This window comes from Haematobia irritans, chromosome 1 (assembly GCF_050003625.1).
Source record: "Haematobia irritans isolate KBUSLIRL chromosome 1, ASM5000362v1, whole genome shotgun sequence".
NCBI classification, from domain to species: Eukaryota; Metazoa; Arthropoda; class Insecta; order Diptera; family Muscidae; genus Haematobia; species Haematobia irritans.
The window spans coordinates 167,402,566-167,423,423 of NC_134397.1; the positions used below are offsets into that span (position 1 = coordinate 167,402,566).

General features: G+C 32.2%; 1 protein-coding gene across 1 annotated transcript in view; it reads right to left on the reverse strand.

Moving 5' to 3' along the window:
* Nucleotides 1-20,858, reverse strand: part of side-IV (sidestep IV transmembrane protein) — a 440,483-nt gene that overhangs the window by 349,578 nt on the left and 70,047 nt on the right. Inside the window, exon 2 of the mRNA XM_075292078.1 lies at nucleotides 4,508-7,036. Within this exon, the coding sequence (XP_075148193.1) occupies nucleotides 4,508-5,216 (709 nt within the window). The 5' untranslated portion in view covers nucleotides 5,217-7,036. The remainder of the gene's footprint in view (nucleotides 1-4,507; nucleotides 7,037-20,858) is intronic.

Consider the following 20,858-nt stretch of genomic DNA (forward strand, 5'->3'; position numbering starts at 1 on the left):
ATATACTTCTCCAACTAAGATTTACCTCATTTTTATATAGAAACAAATTTCTTATAAATTACTGAATAAAATTTTGATAAAATTTTCTACACAAATTAAATGTTGACAAAATTTTCTATGAAAATAAAATTTTGACAAAATTTTCTATAGAAATAAAATTTTAACAAAATTGTCTATAGAAATAAAATTTTGACAAAATTTTGTATAGAAATAAAAGCCTGACAAAGTTTTCTATAGAAATAAAATTTTCACAAAATTTTCAATAAAAATAAAATTTTAACAAAATTTTCTACACAAACTGAATTTTGAAAAAATTTTCTACACAAATAAAATTTTAACAAAATTTATTTTAGAAATAAAATTTTGACAATTTTTTTTATAGAAATAAAATTTTGACAATTTTTTTTATAGAAATAAAATTTTGACAACATGACATTTTGACAAACTTGTCCATAGAAATAAAATTTTAACAAAATTTTCTTAGAAATAAAATTTTGAAAAAAAATTTTTTAAATAATATTTTGAAAAAATTTTCTATAGAAATAAAATGTTGAAAAAATATTCTTAGAAAAAAAATTTTAAAAAATTAAACTTTTTATGCAAAATAATTTTGACAAAAATTTCTGTAGAAATAAAATTTTTAAAAAAATTTCTAGAGAAATAAAATTTTGATAAAGGTTTCTAGGGAAATAAAATTTTGATAAAGGTTTCTATAGAAATAAAATTTTGACAAAATTTTCTAGAGAAATAAAATTTTGACACAATTTTTTATAGAAATAAAATTTTGACAAAATTTTCTATAGAAATTAAATTTTAACAGAATTTGCTACACAAACTGAATTGTGAGAAAATTTTCAATACAAGTAAAATTTTGACAAAAATTTTTGTAGAAATTAAAATTTGACAAAATTTTTTATAGAAATTAAATTTTGACAAAATTTTCTATACAAATTAAATTTTGACAAAATTTTCTATAGAAATAAAATTTTGACAAAATTTTCTATAGAAATAAAATTTTAACAAAATTTTCAATAGAAATAAAATTTTGACAAAGTTTTCTATAGAAATAAAATTTTAACAGAATTTGCTGCACAAACTGAATTTTGAGAAAATTTTCTATACAAATAAAATTTTGACAACATTTTCAATACAAATTAAATTTTGACAAAGTTTTCTGTAGAAATAAAATTTTGACAAAATTTTCTAAAGATATAAAATTTTGACAAAATTTTCTATAGAAATAAAATTTTAACAAAATTTTCAATAGAAATAAAATTTTGACAAACTCGTTTATAGAAATAAAATTTTAACTAAATTTTCTTAGAAATAAAATTTTGACAAAATTTTCTTAGAAAAATAATTTTGGCAAAATTATCTAGAGATATAAAATTTTGACACAATTTTTTATAAAAGTAATATTTTGACAAAATTTTCTATAGAAATTAAATTTTAACAGAATTTGCTACACCAACTGAATTTTGAGAAAATTTTCTATACAAGTAAAATTTTGACAAAATTTTTTATAGAAATTAAATTTTGACAAAATTTTTTATCGAAATTAAATTTTGACAAAATTTTCTATAGCAATTAAATTTTGACAAAATTTTCTATAGAAATAAAATTTTGACAAAATTTTCTAGAGATATAAAATTTTGACACAATTTTTTATAAAAGTAAAATTTTGACAACATTTTCTATATAAATTAAATTTTAACAGAATTTGCTACTCCAACTGAATTTTGAGAAAATTTTCTATACAAGTTAAATTTTGACAAAATTTTTTATAGAAATTAAATTTTGAAAAAATTTTTTATCGAAATTAAATTTTGACAAAATTTTCTATAGAAATACAATTTTAACAAAATTTTCAATAGAAATAAAATTTTGACAAAATTTTCTATAGAAATAAAATTTTAATAGAATTTGCTACACAAACTGAATTCTGAGAAAATTTTCTATACAACTAAAATTTTGACAACATAGAAATAAAATTTTGACAAAATTTTCTATAGAAATAAAATTTTAACAAAATTCTCAATAGAAATAAAATTTTACCAAAATTTTCTATATAAATAAAATTTTAACAGAATTTGCTACACAAACTGAATTTTGAGAAAATTTTCTGTACAAATAAAATTTTGACAACATTTTCTATACAAATTAAATTTTGACAAAATTTTCTATATATAAAATATTTTGACAAAATTTTTTATAGAAATAAATTTTTGACGAAATTTTGTATAGAAATAAAATTTGGACAAAATTTTCTAAAGAAGTAACATTTTGACAAAATTTTCTATAGAAATAAAATTTTAACAAAATTTTCAGTAGAAATAAAATTTTGATAAAATCTTCTATAGACATAAATTTGTGACAAAATTTTCTATGGAAATGAAATTTTGACAAAATTTTCTATAGAAATAAAATTTTAACAAAATTTTCTTAGAAATAGAATGTGTACAAAATTTTTTAGTTTATGACAATAATATATGATTTATATTTTTTTTTTATAAAAACTTGTCAAATATATATGGGGGATATTTGTTTCGAATTTTTATTTAAAATGAGGAGTTTTGTGGGCGAAAGCGCAACGACTACTATCACTTCGAGTAAATGGGATAACAATTTTTTATTTGCCTGTTTTTAATCTAGAAATGTTTACTTCTTTTCCTTCGGAACTTAGCTGCACTTGATTAAAAAAAGAACGCGAGAGTTCCGTTTATCTTCCATACCATACCATACAAACCAAACCATGCACCATGATATGAATGATCATCTTCTCATAACTTTTTCATTTTCTTTTTTCGTTTCATTGATGGAAGTTTGCCTCATTTCTTTTCCAACTTTCAATTTATTCGGTTTTAAGTCAATATCTTTTGGCTTGAAGTCAGTTGATATTGGTTTTTAGTATTTTTTATTACCACCCATGATGCACCATACTACTCGTATATAGACTGGCTGCAAAAGGAGAAAAATTGAAGTGGAAGACGAATCATCTTGAACTTTATGGCCGCAAAAAAATATGATTTGCATGATTTAACGTTGCACCACAAAAGATGGTGATTGGTATGGCAAACGAAATTGACTTGATATGTGTGTGCATGTGTGGTCTCAAAAACAGACGATTCCTTTAACAAGTGATATTTCATTTGACACATGACACTTCAATGTAAACAAGGTGGCTATACTCTTTCGTTTTTGGCGGCAGTTACTTAAAGGAGATAGTTCCAGAATGGTTCAGGCAGAGGGTAAAACACAATTTTCTGGCAAACCATATCATGTGATGAGAATCATAATTGCCAAAGCAAGCTAAGAAGAAAAAAAAATTAACTGACAAAAACTGCTGGATGAGTGAGATAGTATGGGCTGAAATAGGTTTGGTTTTCATTACAAACTTGGTATAGGTAAGACTTGGTTGCATATATTTGAAATGAGTCTTTCAGTTTTTGGTTTAAATACACTAATAGGAAAAGTTTCGTTATATTAACGAAATGTTTCATTAAAAGTCAGCCAACGAAACAAATTCGTTAATACAACGAAATTTTTCGTAATTATAACGAATTTTCAGTCAATCAACGTAACGTTTCGTACTATCAACGAATATTTTCATTGTATTAATGAAAATGTTTCGTTATATCAATGAACATTTTTCGTTGGTTGACTTTTAATGAAATTTTCTTTGTGTGTAGTATGGATTTATATATGGAATGGAATTTGTCAAATAAAATTTAAATTTGTTATATTTATTTATTTTTTTATTTTATTACTAGAGGGAGTCTCAAATTTTCTCTGCTATGATTTCAGATCTAAATTCTGTAAATATATGCAATTGATCGAAATGGATCAGACGATGTGATGCTATATCACAATGAAAATCAAAATATTACCGATATTTTAAAAATAAGTCTAGCTCCGACACATAGGCTCAAATAACTGTATTTTTGAGTACTCAAAAAATTGATTTGATGGATCATCCGTAGTATAGTTGCCATAGATGACACCAAATAATTTCGTTTACTTTCCATACATAAAAAATAAAATGAGTGGTCAACGTTTTTCTACGCCTAAAGAATATGTTGATGCGTTCAGAATGCATGTTTTTGAATTATCTCAATCAAAGTGTCAAAAGTGTTTCGGAAAATTGTATAAATCTTAAGGGGGAATATTTTAGAAAAAATGAAGCTATTATCGATGACTAATATTTGTTGTATCATACTGGACCATCCTCGTTGTTTTTAGGTTATATATTTTCAAAAAAAATATATTTATTTCTGTATCCTTAATGTTGCCACTCCCCGGCACTTAGTTACCATCAACCAAAATTCTATATTGATAGCAAGAATAATAATATTTAGATTGCAAACAAATCGATTAATTATTATTTGTCATTTGTTCTGTGGGAGGGGGAGTTGTAGAGTATGGACACGAAGTGAGAAGAAACATGCTAAATTATCCACACCCCATAAACAGATAGAATATCTACAACACAATCACAATGAATACTTACCAGGCCTATCCAATTCATGAATTAGCTCATCCGGTTCCAAATATGAGGCAGAGGCTAATATTGAGGATGACGATTGTGATGGGAATGTCGATGTCGACGATGACGATGGCCATGCTGCTGATGATGATTTCATAACTAGATTTCCGATATTTAAATTGCGACCACCATTCGTAGAGAATATTAAGCAAATTCCAAATAGCCACCATAGATAGTAGATAGCCATGGTGGTATTGTTGGAACGTTTATGCCATATCCCGCTGGGTCGTTGACGACAAATGCTATGGCTGTTTGTTGGCTTACGAGGCTGGCTGGAGAGGCAGGAAGAGTATTGATAATGCTGGTGCTGCTGATGATGGTATTCTGCCTTTTGTATTGCTAGGTGGTGATGGTGGTGAATTCTATCGTGTAGAGGACATTGTTCTAGGCAATGTTCTCTAGGATAGTAATGATGATGATGATGCTGTTGCTGTTGCTGCTGCTTCTGCCCATACTGCAATGTTTCAAACTTTTCCTGTGGCAAATGACAGCTATGGTGAGGATGACATTGTTTATGTTGAATCGTGCTTTTAGTCCTTTTTGTATATTCCACTGTAGCCGACACAGTTTTATAGGTTAGCTTGTCTATTGTTGTTGCCGTAACTGCGGCCTCAGCTTCGGCTGACATTTGAGCTGTATAACAGGAACAGGAAATGATAACCGCAGGAATCATTTTTAATTTGATTGTTATTATTTGTTACTATTGTGTTATTATTGTGCACACTTCCACATTCGTATACTGGTAAGGATACTGGTGACTACAACAATGCGAACACCACACACACCCACATATAAAGAAATCCTCAATAAGCCTTTAGTTTTTTTGTTTGAGGAGGAGGGAGTGAATGGGGGTTTTGTAGGGAGTCCAAGTGTGTGTGTTTGTTGATATCCTTGTGTGTGTGTTGATGTATAATCCTTGCCGGGATTCTTCTTTATATATGTATATCCCTTTTTTTCAGTTAACTAACAATTTATAAAATGTTGAACGTTTTCATAAATTTTTGTTATGTGCTGTCATCATAACTGGGATTTTTTTCTTGTGGGTTTGTTTATAGGACGACTTTTGGTTTGGTCGTGTTTTTTAATTTTTGTTGTTTGGTCTTCTTCCTTGTTGGCAATTGTTTGAAGTATTCCCTGATCTTGCTAGAGCTCTATAGTTTCCTCGCTGGTATTTTTTTTGTGTGTTGAGCTTTCTTTATTTAAGCCCTACTATTCTCACATGTGAATTCATGTCTGAATGGCCAAGTATGCTAGTAGAGAGTGAGGTTTTTTTTTTGTTGGAATTCAAAGCCTTTTTGGCTTTAGTTTCCGTTTTCGCTGGTTCGTTGTTACTAGCGACTTGGGTTTTTTTTCTTCTTCCACTTCCTGTTTTATTGCTTGTGATACTCTAACTGGTATTCGTTTTCATCACATAGCTCTCTCTCTCTCTCTCTCTCTCTCGCTTCAACGTTTTATACTCCAGAGTAATTCGTTTTTTATGTGTTTTACAATTTCTTTATTTCTTATGATCCTGGATTTTCATTCTTTTATTTTGTTGACTAAGGTCCTTGGTGTCCTCAGTGAATGAATAAATGTCTGTTTCTTTTTTGAGGTTTTACATTTAACATTTACTTGTAATTTAAAGATACACATTCATATGGTATAGGTTAGTTTTATATAACCAGGAAAATAAAACAGAAAAAAAAATCATATTCATTTTTTTTTTGGTATGGTCTCTCTGTAGCTCCGACAGGCATGGGATTTTTTCTTTTATCTATAGTCCCATATTTAGTCGTTTGGTCTTTTTCCTTTGGGATATATTTCAGCTGTAGTCTATTCTGGATAACAGCTCGGTGTAATGAAAATAGCTTTTTGGCTATGGAGTCTGAGGTCTGTCTTTCTCTCTGGCGCGGTCTTTCTGAGCCCCTCTGTTTTTGGCTAATATGTGGAATGGAAAATTGTATATTGTTTTGTTGATATATGCTTTTGGCAAAATTTAGCGCAAAATTTTTATTTATTTATTTTTTCTGTCTCCCCTCTCTCTTGCTCTCTCGCTTCTATTTGTTTATTTAACATATACATGTATGAAGTGGATATGTGCGAAAAATATGCTTGATATAGAGAGGACCAAAAGCAATGAAAAATAAACCATTACACGTTTCAATGTGTATATATATATATTTGCCAGGATAATTTATGTTTAGATTTCCGTTTCGTTGTGTTTTGTTATTGTTGTTGTGGTTGTTCAAATATTATTCCATGTGTTTTGCTTTAAAGGCTTTTTTGCTTTTGTTTTCTCGTTTCTGTCGCTCCTGCTGCTGTTGTTGCTATTGTTCCAATGTTCTATAGTTTATTGTAAGCACCACAATGATCATTCAATTTAGTAAAACAATTCATAAGAGTATCCTGTATTTGTCAATATTTGTTGTGGTTGTCTTTGATAGCGCCATGACAATTGTTGTTCGTTGAAAATCGAAAAAAAAAAACAAAATAGCCGCAACGTAACAAAGAACTCTGTAACGAGAAAAAAAAAACAAAAACACAATGGGAGTTATACATATATTATTTATTTTATATTTTTTATCATGTTGTTTTCTGTTTTTTTTTTTTTTTACAAACGAACAAAAAAAAAAAACAATATATGAAATTCAATATTGAATATTTAAAACAAGTTGAAAATGATTTATGGTTGGTAAATTAAAATGATATGATCTCAATTAGCCTAGTTGATAAAACAGAACTATCAGTGAAGTTTATATTCGCTGAGATTTTGTTTGGTCCCCTAGAATATAATGAAGGCTATTTTTTTTACCGAATGCCCTGGAAAATAGTTTTCTTTGCAAAAAGACAACAAATTTAATTAATTAATTATATTGGTTGTCTTTGAAAAAAATTAAAATCAATTTCATTAATTTTGAAGAATTTTTCAAAATTATTAAAGCCAAGTTGACCTAAGTCAAACAACATTTTCTTTCAGGTAAAAATACCAACCCAGCAAAAAAAGCGTCACCAAAACTAGTGAAAATGTTCGTTTTGTGTCCGGAAGTGGTGCAAAATTGGTGCAGAAGCGATGAATTTAACATGGACTTGTCATAGAACGGATGATGAAAATTGAGGTACTTTAAGTCAGTTAAGAATTGTGCTAAATTTGGTATATATTGGCCCATGTTTTGATATAGCCACCATATAGACCGATCACCCGATTTGACTTCTTGAGGGCATGAAAGCCATAATTTTCAACCAATTTCGTTGAAATTTTAAAACCAGAGGTATTTTAGGTTTGTAAAGAGCTACACCAAATTTGGTATATATCGATCCATGTTTTGATATATCCCCGAGATCCCGATTTAACTTCTTGAGGGCATGGAAGCCACAATTTTCATCCGATCCGGGCTGAACTTAACTCTGCTCTTACTTGTTTTCAGTACACTTTATTTTTTCTTATAATTTTTTTTTATGCAAAACAATAAGAAACTTGTTTTTCTTCAATTTAATCTAAAACATACATCAGCATGGTTAAATAAAATTCCCTTAACGCAAAATAAATTGGTAATTTGTTGAACTATCAAATACATATTGGACACCCTGCGGCACTATTTTACCATTTACTCCATAAATCCCATGACTAATCGTCTATACCATACAAACCCATACACACACACTCGCTCACTTTTCGCAATTAATGTGAAGTAAATTTGTATGAATGTGAGTACTCACACAACAATTCATGTTCGTAACACAACACAAGCTTCCGCTACACATCTTTGATAATATCCGCTTTGCTAAACTCTTGAGTGGCACGCATTTTAGAAAATGTAGTGTGTGGTTGTGGGTACTCGAGTCAATTGGTTTTACAAACTTTTAAACACGATAACAAAATAGAAAATAGAAAATAGAAACAAAGAAATGGCAACACTTTGGAAAGTCACGCTCTCACATTCACACACACACACATTCTCACAAATAGGGACATTCACATATTTGTGCTATAATCATCAATAGTTTGGCAAATGAGTGTATAAGAGAATACAAGTACTTATAGTGCTTACTCTAATGCACACTAACCCAAACACACTCGCATCCTCACATGCTCATTTGCCAAATAGTTATTGCAAAGAATACATTATTAACTAAGCCAGGCACCTTCATAAACACAAATGCACTACCATTCTTAGAGCGGGCAATCACCCGCATATAGAACATCACCTACTCACACACACTCCCATCTACGTTAAAACACTTGTGAGAGTGTTAAGAAAATAATATATATTCTTTACATGTGTTTCACATGCTGTTTATTTTCTGCCTTCGAGTTCTTTTCTTATTCAGTACTTGTTGTATTTTTCTTACTTCGTCTTGTTCTTGTTCTTCTATTTTCGCTCGACTTAAATAAGTTCAGTGTGGAAAAATAAGAGAGAAAAAAATTATATTTTATTTACACCATCATATAGGAAAAGCTCCAGCAACACTACTCGAAATGGTGGAGGATGAAACACTTTATTGTAGTATGCATTGGGCTTTGTAAATTATTTAGACGCACTTGTGTTTGGTGGTGAGCAACAAGATGAACAAACACCCAATTGCACACACACACAGATACATTCATCGCAATACACAAATTTTTCGTAGTAAGTATGAGTGTGGCTTTTACATAAGTAATTGCTTGCATACTTTAAGGGAGGCGTACCATACAAATGTTTTTACATATGTTTAAATGTAATTTCTTTGCGGTTTAAATTTTTATAGTGAAATTTATTTCCCATGGAGAAAACATTTTTTTTTTGGATATGAGGTTTATAATCGAAAAGGGAAAGCATTAAAACGCATAAAAATGAGGCCTTATCGAGAAAAAAAAAAACAAGTATATACGGCCGTAAGTTCGGCCAGATCGAATCTTATGTACCCTCCGCCATGGATTGCACAGAAACTTGTACTAAAGACTGTCACCCACAATTGAATTACTTGGGTTGCAGTAACACTTGCCGATGGCAAGGTATCTTAAAACTTTTTAACACCGTGTTCTCAATTGTAAGTTAGTCCATACGGGGTATATATTAAACAAAAAAGGCCGATTAAATACGTAAATAATTCAGTTTGATAAAATTTTCTATAGAAATAACATTTTGAAAAAATTTTCTATAGAAATTAAATGTTGACAAAATTTTCTATAGCAACAAAATTTGAGAAAATTTTCTATAGAAATAACATTTTGACAAAATTTTCTATAGTAATAATATTTTGACAAAATTTTCTATAGTAATAAAATTTTGACAAAATTTTCTATAGAAATAAAATTTTGACAAAATTTTCTAAAGAAATAAAATTTTGATAGATTATTTTTGGGGATCGGCTATATATAACTATAGACAGATATGGACCAATTTTGGCATGGTTGGTAGCGGCCATATACTAGCGGATCAGGTGAATTAAACAAAAAAAGGCTGATTACATACGTAAATAATTCAGATTGACAAAATTTTCTATAGTAATAAAATTTTGACAAAATTTTCTATAGAAATAAAATTTTGACAAATTTTCTAAAGCAATAAAATTTGAGAAAATTTTCTATAGAAATAAAATTTGAGAAAATTTTCTATAGAAATAAAATCTTGACAAAATTTTGTATAGTAATAAAATTTTGACAAAATTTTTTATAGAAATAAAATTTTGGCAAAATTTTCTATAGAAATAAAATTTTGACTAAATTTTCTCTAGTAATAAAATTTTGACAAAATTTTGTATAGTAAAAAAATGTTGACAAAATTTTTTATAGAAATAAAATTTTGACAAAATTTTCTATAGGAATAAAATCTTGACAAAATCTTGTATAGTAATAAAATGTTGACAACATTTTTTATAGAAATAAAATTTTGACAACATTTTTTATAGAAATAAAATTTTGACAAAATTTTCTATAGAAATAAAATGTTGACAAAACTTTGTATAGTAATAAAATTTTGACAAAATTTTTTACAGAAATAAAATTTTGACAAAATTTTCTATACAAATAAAATATTGACAAAATTTTCTATAGAAATAAAATTTTGACAAATTTTCTAAAGCAATAAAATTTGAGAAAATTTTCTATAGAAATAAAATCTTGACAAAATTTTTTATAGTAATAAAATTTTGACAAAATTTTTTATAGAAATAAAATTTTGACAAAATTTTCTATAGGAATAAAATCTTGACAAAATTTTCTATAGACATAAAACTTTGGCAGATTATTTTTGGGGATGGGCTATATATAACTAAAGACCAATATGGACCAATTTTGGCATAGTTGTTAGCGGCCATATACTAGCACAATGTACCAAATTTCACCACGTACCAAATTTCAACCGGGTCGGATGAATTTTGCTACTCCAATAGCTGCGGAGGTCAAATCCGGGGATCGGTTTATGTAGCCCCCATATAATTATGGACCAATTCCTGCATGGTTGTCAGAGACCATATACTAACACCACGTACCACGTTTCAACCGGATCGGATGAATTTTGCTTCTCCAAGAGGGTCCGGAGGTCAAATCTGGGGTTTGGTTTATATGGGGGCTATATATAATTATGGATCGGTATGAATCAATTCTTGCATGGTTGTTGGAGACCATATAATAACACCACGTACCAAGTTTCAACCGGATCGGATGAATTTTGCTACTCCAATAGCTCAGGAGGTCAAATCTGGAGATCGGTTTATATGGGGGCTACATATAATTATGGACCGATATGGACCAATTCCTGCATGGTTGTCAGAGACGATATACTAACACCACGTACCAAGTTTCAACCGTATTGGATGAATTTTGCTCATCCATGTGGCTCCGGAGGTCAAATCCGGGGATCGGTTTATATGGGGCCTATATATAATTATGGACCGATATGGACCAATTTTTTGCATGGTTGTTAGCGACCATATACTAACACCACGTACCAAGTTTCAACCGGATCGGATGAATTTTGCTTCTCCAAGAGGGTCCGGAGGTCAAATCTGGGGATCGGTTTATATGGGGGCTATATATAATTATGGACCGATATGGACCAATTCTTGCGTGTTTGTTAGAGACCACATACTAACACCACGTTCCAAATTTCAACCGGATCGGATGAATTTTGCTCCTCCAAGAGACTCCGGAGGACAAATCTGGGGATCGGTTTATATGGGGGCTATATATAATTATGGACCGGTATGAATCAATTCTTGCATGGTTGCTGGAGACGATATACTAACACCACGTACCAGTTTTCAACCAGATCGGATGAATTTAGTTCCTCCAAAAGGTTCCGGAGAACAAATTTGGTAACCGGCTGATATAGGGGCTATATATAATTATGAACCGATATGGACTAATTTTAGCATGGTTGTTAGTGTCCATATACTTACACAAAGTACAACATTTCTGAACTGAACTGAATCGCACGAAATTTGCTCCTCCAAGAGGCTCCGGAGGTCAAATCTGGGGATCGGTTCACTGAAAAAACAGTGAACCCACCAGGAAGAAAACTTTTGATTAATTTTAGAAAATTTTGAATATTTTTAGAAAATTTTAACTAAACAGTATTACAAGCGCTGGCATCCCAAAAATAAATAAATATTTTTCGACAAATTCAAGAAAATTTATTAGACATAAATAATTTTTTTCACATTTTAAAGAAAATTTTGTAGTTTGAAGGAAAAAATTGGAGTTCAAAATTGCAAGAATGTCTTTAGTGACATACGAAATTCACAATGGACGCTTTTGTAGTAAAATTTACAAATTTGAGGAAATAATGAACTATTTTATGACATATACGAATTTAGTAAATCTCTGCCCTTAACATGTGTATAATTTTTTCCCGTCTTTTAGTTCATTTAACTAACGTACGCAAAAAATTATTAGAGTAAATGAAACTTTCACCAAATATAATAAGTTCATGAACTAAAATATAGTTAATTTGGCTTTAGTGAAATAGTGAGTTCACTTTTTTTTGAGTGTTTATATGGGGGGCAACATAGAATTGTGGACCGATATTGACCATTTTTTGCTTGGTTGTTAGAGACCATATACTAACACCACGTACTAAATTTCAACCGGATCGGATGAAATTTGCATCTCTAAGAGGCTCCCCAATCCAAATCTGGGTATCGGCTATAAGTAAAAGACGGAATGACAAAGTTAATATACCTCCATCCTATGGTGAAGGGTATAAAAAACTTGCACAAAGAAAGCACAACATTTTTGTTATCTGGATACTCTAGTAATAAAATCGTGCAATCGTTCCATCAGAATCTGTCGAGACCGAAATTTTTGGTACGCACATTTTCATGCAGAAATAGTAGTGTTATCTCAGAAAGATGAAGATAAAAGGGCATACAGACGTCGATGTATTAAAGAGTGGGAAGCAAATTTTTCGACAAATGACAACTCATTATGACCCCTAATGAAAAATGAAGTATGCAGAAAACGTAATTTAATCTTCATACATTACGGGTTTATTATAAGTGCCTTTGATATATTTTTTACTCTTGCTGAGAACGTTATTTTAAATACTTTTTTCCAGGAAAATTTATTCTCATACCTTTAAAATATTTCATAGAATTTCATTCCCTTTTTCGCATTACAATATTTGCGTTTAATATTCACAACGAAAGTAGGTCATAATTGTAGGCTTTAAATAAATAAGAAAGAAAAAAAAAATCATGTGGTTGCCTAAAGGCCTTCATATATGAAGCATACAAGACAATTGGTATGGTTTTATATTTTAATCTTGATAATTAAGAGCTGATAGCCATTTGCTGAATTTACCTCATTATAGGAAATGGTCAACCATGTGAACCAGGATGGGGATTAATTGACAACAACATCAAATAGTAATTATTGTATGAAAAAAAAAAACAAACCAAATATATATCCGCAATATTAAACAATTAAAAATAATAAATTTTTAATTACATAACAATAATTAAGAGTCATTTGAGTAGATTGCAACAGTCATATACATTGATTGTGACATTCATATATAATACGTCATATATCCAAGTAAGAACAATAAATTCAAAATTTATTTTAAGCCCTGTGAAATCTTTCACATAGAGTATAACCAAAAATCAATCATTTTGAAGCCTATTAATTTAAAAATAAATAAACATTACTATTTGCTTATTTTACCAATCCAATAGCTCATTACCAATATTAATTAATAATAAACAAACAAAAAAATACAAAGGAAAATAATTAAAAAACAAAATACATATACTATTAATTTGTTGACAATTTGAAATTAAAAAGGAATAATAAGCTGCAAAAACTGCCTGTGAATTGGTGTTTATGTAAAATCAATGCTAAAATAATTTGCGTGTAATTATTTTAATTTTAAAACAAGTTAAGTCGACTCCTTAAAAGTACATTGAATGAAAAAAAAATACCACTTATATTCTTTTGCTGAATAAACATGATTTTCCAAAAGTTTAAAGAGGTGGCTTAAGTTAATTTGTTTCCAGGAGCGCCAATACTCTAAAGCTACCCTTAGGAAAGAATTAACGAATTCTTCTATTGTCTATTTGATAATTTTAGAATTTTTCCGATATTCCAATATTTTTCTAATTAGTACATATTCTTCCTTTTGTAGATTATTTTTATTTTCAGCCATGCGCAACGATTATACATAATTTTGGTCCATACATTATTGGATTCTTGTTTCTAGGAAACGTTAGGATTAAAGTATTTTTTTATTATTTCCCAGAAATCTAAGTGAAATGTATTTTATCGCTCTTAACATCTTATGTTATTATGGTGTAGTATTTTTTTATGTATTCACTTTATATATAGCAAATGAACAAATTAATGTTGAAAACGTATTTATATTTATATTATAGACATATTACATTTTTAATTATGGTATATCTATTAATGTTATTATAATCTCCACCATATGATGAACGGCATACTAGTATTGTCGTTCTTTTTGTGATGCATCAACATATTGGTCACGGATCCCAAAAAGTATATATCGTTTTGGTCCAGGGGGAAATTGTGAGCCCATCTAGCGATGTCCGTCCGTCCGCCTTTGGAAATCACGCTAACATACGAAACAATATATTCCCTACGGGAAATTGGTGCGAATTGTTACTGACGGACCTATCGCAGGACTAGTACCGGTTTGTCCAGTTTGTCGCAGTTTTTAAATAGTGATAAATTAACGATTTCCATACTCGCTTGGTATAAAAATCTTATTGCATCTACACATTTAGTGAAGAAGAATTACCGGAATAACCTAAAGGGTGATACGGTCAAAATTTGGTCAAGGGAAAACGCGTGTAAATCGGTGAAATCGTTTATTTAAAAAATCAAATTAAATTTCTTTTTCAAGTTCAATTAGTATAAAATTCAGGAAAAATATTCAGTTAGGCTTTCGCTTTTCCAAATCCGAATTGCCGGGCCTCACGCTTGACACCTGCCATCAGATTTTGTACAGCCACCTGTCCACCTTCTTCGCCGCAGAAAGCCAGTTTGCCTTGAACTGCTGCTCGTCCTTAGCAGTTTTTTGGTCTTCCGCTTGACAATAGCCCAGTATTTCTCAATTGGGCGGAGCTCTGGCGTGTTGGGAGGGTTCTTGTCCTTGGGAACCACCTGCACGTTGTTGGCGGCGTACCACTCCATGGCCTTTTTACCGTAATGGCAAGATGCCAAATCCGGCCAAAACAGTACGGAACAACCGTGTTTCTTCAGGAAAGGCAGCAGACGTTTATTCAAACACTCTTTCACGTAAATTTCTTGGTTGACAGTCCCAGAAGCTATGAAAATGCTGCTTTTCAAGCCAGAGGTACAGATGGCTTGCCAAAACAGATATTTCTTTGCGAACTTTGACAGTTTTATGTGCTTCAAAATATCTGCTACCTTTCCCCTTCCTTTTGCCGTATAAAACTCCTGTCCCGGAAGCTGCTTGTAGTCGGCTTTGACGTAGGTTTCGTCGTCCATTACCACACAGTCAAACTTCGTCAGCATCGTCGTGTACAGCCTCCGGGATCGCGCTTTGGCCGTCGTATTTTGTTTATCATCGCGATTTGGAGTCACTACCTTCTTGTAAGTCGATAGACCGGCTCGTTTTTTGGCTCGATGCACGGTTGTAGACGGTACACCCAGCTTATTTGCGGCATCTCGGAGAGAGAGGTTAGGGTTTCGCTTGAAAATACCGGCAACTATCTTTGTCGTCTCAGCGGCTTCCAGTTTTCGATTTCCCCCCGATCCAGACTTCCTGGCTGTCGACAAACGTTCCCCAAACACTTTAATTACATTTGTAACGGTTGATTTGGCAACTTTTAGCGATTTTTCCAGCTTTGCGTGCGAGTAGCTCGGATTTTCGCGATGCGCGAGCAAAATTTTGATTCGCTGCTCTTCTTGCTTGGACGTCATTTTGACAACTGAAGAGTGAATTCCAAAATCAAAATAGGAGCAACATTCTACACACACACACACACACCTTCAAAATGAGGGGTGTTCAGGTTTTTTAAATGCAAAATTGAAAGAAATACGTCAAGTTTATATTGACCAAATTTTGACCCTATCACCCTTTTTTGTTCAACATTTTTCAAAAGTTTTTAATTTCTGGTGCGATTCGGATAACCAAACTGAAACAGATTTCGAAGAGTTTTTCCGAGACTGGTTCATGAGGACCTGTCTATGGAGTGCTACTACCAAAATGCCCCAGGACGTGTCCTTAGGAAAGAGTCCAAGGCGTGTCCTAAAGTGTAAATTTACCCCGTCAATGACAAACCCATGTTAAAGTGACCGGTCGCTTCCATACGTCTTGCCAGAACTAGGACTGGTCCATGCATACCAGGGACTAGTCATGTACCGGTCCTGTGGTTGATCCATTTCCCGTAGGGTTGATTTGAAACTTGTACTTGGGTGTACGGTATTAGGTTAGGTGGCAGCCCGATGTATCAGGCTCACTTAGACTATTCAGTCCATTGTGATACCACATTGGTGAACTTCTCTCTTATCACTGAGTGCTGCCCGATTCCATGTTAAGCTCAATGACAAGGGACCTCCTTTTTATAGCCGAGTCCGAACGGCGTTCCACATTGCAGTGAAACCACTTAGAGAAGTTTTGAAACCCTCAGAAATGTCACCAGCATTACTGAGATGGGATAATCCACCGCTGAAAAACTTTTTGGTGTTCGGTCGAAGCAGGAATCGAACCCACGACCTTGTGTATGCAAGGCGGGCATGCTAACCATTGCACCACGGTGGCTCCCGGTGGTGTACGGTATTGCAAATGGGCTTAAAAACATCGATAACGGTCCAGAGAACAAAAACAAATATTAATTGTAGATTAATCATCGAAGCATTTTTTTGCCAGTCTGATTGAGGTATCTCCAAAATATACATTCTCTCATTTTATTTTTTACATAGAGGAATTAAAATAAGTCTTCGTTGCCAAGTCAGCGGATGACCTATCAAATCGATGTTTTGAGTGCTGAAGACTGCAGTTGTTTTGGGCCGATGTGTGAGAGCTCGCATTGTCGTCGTGAAGAATGCGCAGAAAAGAATTTCTCGATAATTTTTCCAATTTGTGCTGTAAACAGCAAAAATGTCAAGCTTTACGATAGATCTGCCAGTTGGCAGATTGTAACACCAAGGCTGCCCAATCTCGAAATATTAAAGGTAATCCTCGTATAAATTGACGATTTGACGTCCAGAGCCTCAGTTTTCAGCGGTAGATTAGCCCCACTAGGTAATTCTGGAGACATTTCCGTGTATTTCTTCTCTAAGTGATTTCACTGCAATGTGAAATAGAGAGAAGTTCACCACTTGTGGTATCACAATGGTCTAGTTCAGCCTGAAAATACGAGCTGCCACTATAGCTTCCCATATAAACATGTCCCCTAAAGTGATTTCTTGAGTCTCCCGTAGGAGCAAATACAGTATCGGTCTTTAATACCCCAGTGTATACAATCCCTGGTGGAGGGTATATAATATTCGTTCTTACCGATATTTCGGCCATATATGTATATACGTGTTTTAACTTTCATTTTTTCATTGTTTTGGTTTCATCGACATATGTTTACACAATGTGAGATATCTGAATTATAATTGATGTTTTAATGTTGTTTAATTATAATAATGTTGTATTTTTCTTGTATTGAATTTAATTTTGTAGTTTTCAGTCACAAGGCTAATCAGTTATTGCAATTTTCTACCGTTTTTTTTACAATTTGACTTATAATTATAATCCAACGAAGCCTTAGGCATTGTCCGACGTTTTTAGAATTTATAACATGACGTATTTCCGTTTATAACGACCTCGGGGCCCCCGTAAATCCATAATCATTTGGATTGTTTCTTGGTTTTTCATTAAAATATTTTTAATAAAGGGGATTACACATCAAATACCATCACATTATTTCTAATTATTCACTTATGCCATTCAATTTTAATTACTTTCACATTTCAGAAGATGAAGTAATTGAGAATAAATTATAAAACCTCATAATAAGTCCATAGTTATGAATACTATTCATTCTGTTATTATGATGTATTCTCAAAGTGACAATAACAAGTTGATTTGCCATTAGCTAATTCATATTAATTATAATCAGTGAATGCAAATGTATAATTAAAAATGTTGATTGGTTCAATAATAGAAAAAAACTGTTATAAATGACAAAAACCAAAATAGAATGATATCGTTTTTTAATAATTATTTTTTTGTTTTTTAACCACAAATATTAATGAAATGTCAAATCAAAATGAAACAGAGTTAATACAACAATGAATGGGGAAGGCTTAACCTTCAGTAGGGCCAAAGAGAATATAGTATATCTATCCAGGGATGTACAAAAAATACCTACATATTTGTTGCATAACTCTAGGGGATTGGACTCATGTCCTCAAATACCACATTGGAGTAGTTGTATGAAAGAGCGTAGTTGTATGAAAGATTACTGTGGAAAAATGTGAGGGCCAGAAAGACTCCGGGTTGAGTCCAACTGACATAAGATCGGAGACAAATGAAAGACTGTATGACAATATTCAGAAGGGTCTTGAGAATCTAGAATAAACGGAAATCCTACAGTAGAGCTACCGTGACGAAATGTTTAGCATGACCGGCTTGCATACAAAAGGGTGGATTATGTTATCTCCTCTCAGTAATGCTGGTGACATTTCAAAGCTTCTCTAAGTGGCTCCACTGCAATGTGAAATGCCGTTTGGACTGTGCTATAAAAATGAGGTCCCTTGTTATTGTGCTAAACCTGGAATCCGGCAGCACTCAGTGATAAGAGAGAACTTCATCACTGTGGTATCAAATTGGACTGAATAGTCCAAAAAAGCCTGAAATATGCCACTATACCTAACCCATCTTAACCTACGGTAAATGGCCTGGTCGTACGAGCAAGGAAACAAAGGTAAGGGGGGCAAAAAACGATTTTGAACAATACGAGGGCCGGCAAGACTCCAAAAAAACTCCGTGGTGAGTGAAACTGGTATAAGAATAGGGATCTACTGGAGGAGAATAGGCAAATAGTCGGAAAGGCCTTGTGAATCCTGAATAAGGGGAAGAAACCTACGACAAATGTCACCACGGTACGAGCCAGGAAACAAGGGAAAGGGAACTTACAGAAACATACGGCTCACAAAGTCCATAGTGGTAGGGTGGTAGAAATGAAGACAAAGGACACATAGGGCGATAAGGAACGCTAAGAGGTTCGAAAGGACGTCAAGACACCCCAAAGGCATCGTCAAAAAAGTAGTGAAAATGTTCTTTTTTGATCCGCAAGTGGTGCAAAATTGTCATTGGACGTATGTCCAATATTTCAACAGCCGTTGCACTGAATTTGAATCACTTTTTTATGGTATGATCTGAATTCAGTGTTTTGAATGTGAATTTAAAAAAAATTGTGATATTTTACCAAATAAATAATTTTCATAATTTTTTATTTGTCTGAAACATTTCACCTCAAATGTTTTCAAAAATTCGCAATTCTTCTAAATCAATTTAAGATCACTGAAAGAAACAATGGTCACAAGGGTATTGGGAATCAGTACCTCCCATCTATATAGAGTTGTGGGTCATTTGCGTCGAAGAAGAGAACCGGTAGGAAAAGTATGTAGAGCTTGAGGTGCAGTGTTTTCACGTGATATACATGCTGTTGCATGGTTAAAGTGATACATATCCTGATTCGAGTTAGAAAAATTAAAAAAACGAATTTGGAGATAAATTAAAGAATTCATAAAGTATATCGAATACTGATCAAAGGGTGTTCCAGCTTACTTGAAACACATATAGCTGGCTTTGTTTCATTTAACTCACTAATTTATATGTAACATGATATAAAAACAAGTATATACGGCCGTAAGTTCGGCCAGGTCGAATCTTATGTACCCCCCACCAAGGATTCCATAGAAACTTGTACTAAAGACTGTCATCCACAATCGAATTACTTGGGTTGCGGTAACACTTGCCGATGGCAAGGTATCTTAAAACTTCTTAACACCGTTTTCTCACTTATAAGTTAGTCCATAGGGGCATATATTAAACACAAAAAGGCCGAATAAATACGTATATAATTCAGTTTGACAAAAATTTTCTATTGAAATAAAATTTTGACAAAATTTTCTATAGCAATAAAATTTTGACAAAATTTTCTATAGCAATAAAATTTTGACAAAATTTTCTATAGTAATAAAATTTTGAAAAAATCTTCTATAGAAATAACATTTTGACAAAATTTCGATAGAAATAAAATTTTGGTAAATTATTTTTGGGGATCGGCTATATATAACTATAGACCGATATGGACCAATTTTGGCATGGTTGTTAGCGGCCATATACTAGCGGATCGGGTGAATTTTGCTCTTCCAAGGGGCTCCGGAGGTCAAATCTGGGGATCGGTTTATATGGGTGCTAAATATAATTATGGACCGATATGGACCAATTCCTGCATGATTGTTAGAGACCATATATTAACACCACGTACCAAATTTCAACCGTATCGGATGAATTTTGCTCATCCGTGAGGCTTCTGAGGTCAAATCTGGGGATCGGGTTATATGGGGGCTATCTATAATTATGGACCGATGTGGACCAATTTTTGCATGGTTCTTAGAGACCATATACTAACACCATGTACCCAATATCAGCCGGATCGGATGAAATTTGCTTCTCTTAGAGGCTCCGCTAGCCAAATCTGGAGCTTGGTTTATATGGGGTCTATATATAATTATGGACCGATGCGGACCAGTTTTTGCATGGTTGTTAGAGACCATATACTAACACCATGCACCAAATTTCAGGCAGATCGGATAAAATTTGCTTCTCTTAGAGGCTCCGCAAGCCAAATCTGGGGATCCGTTTAT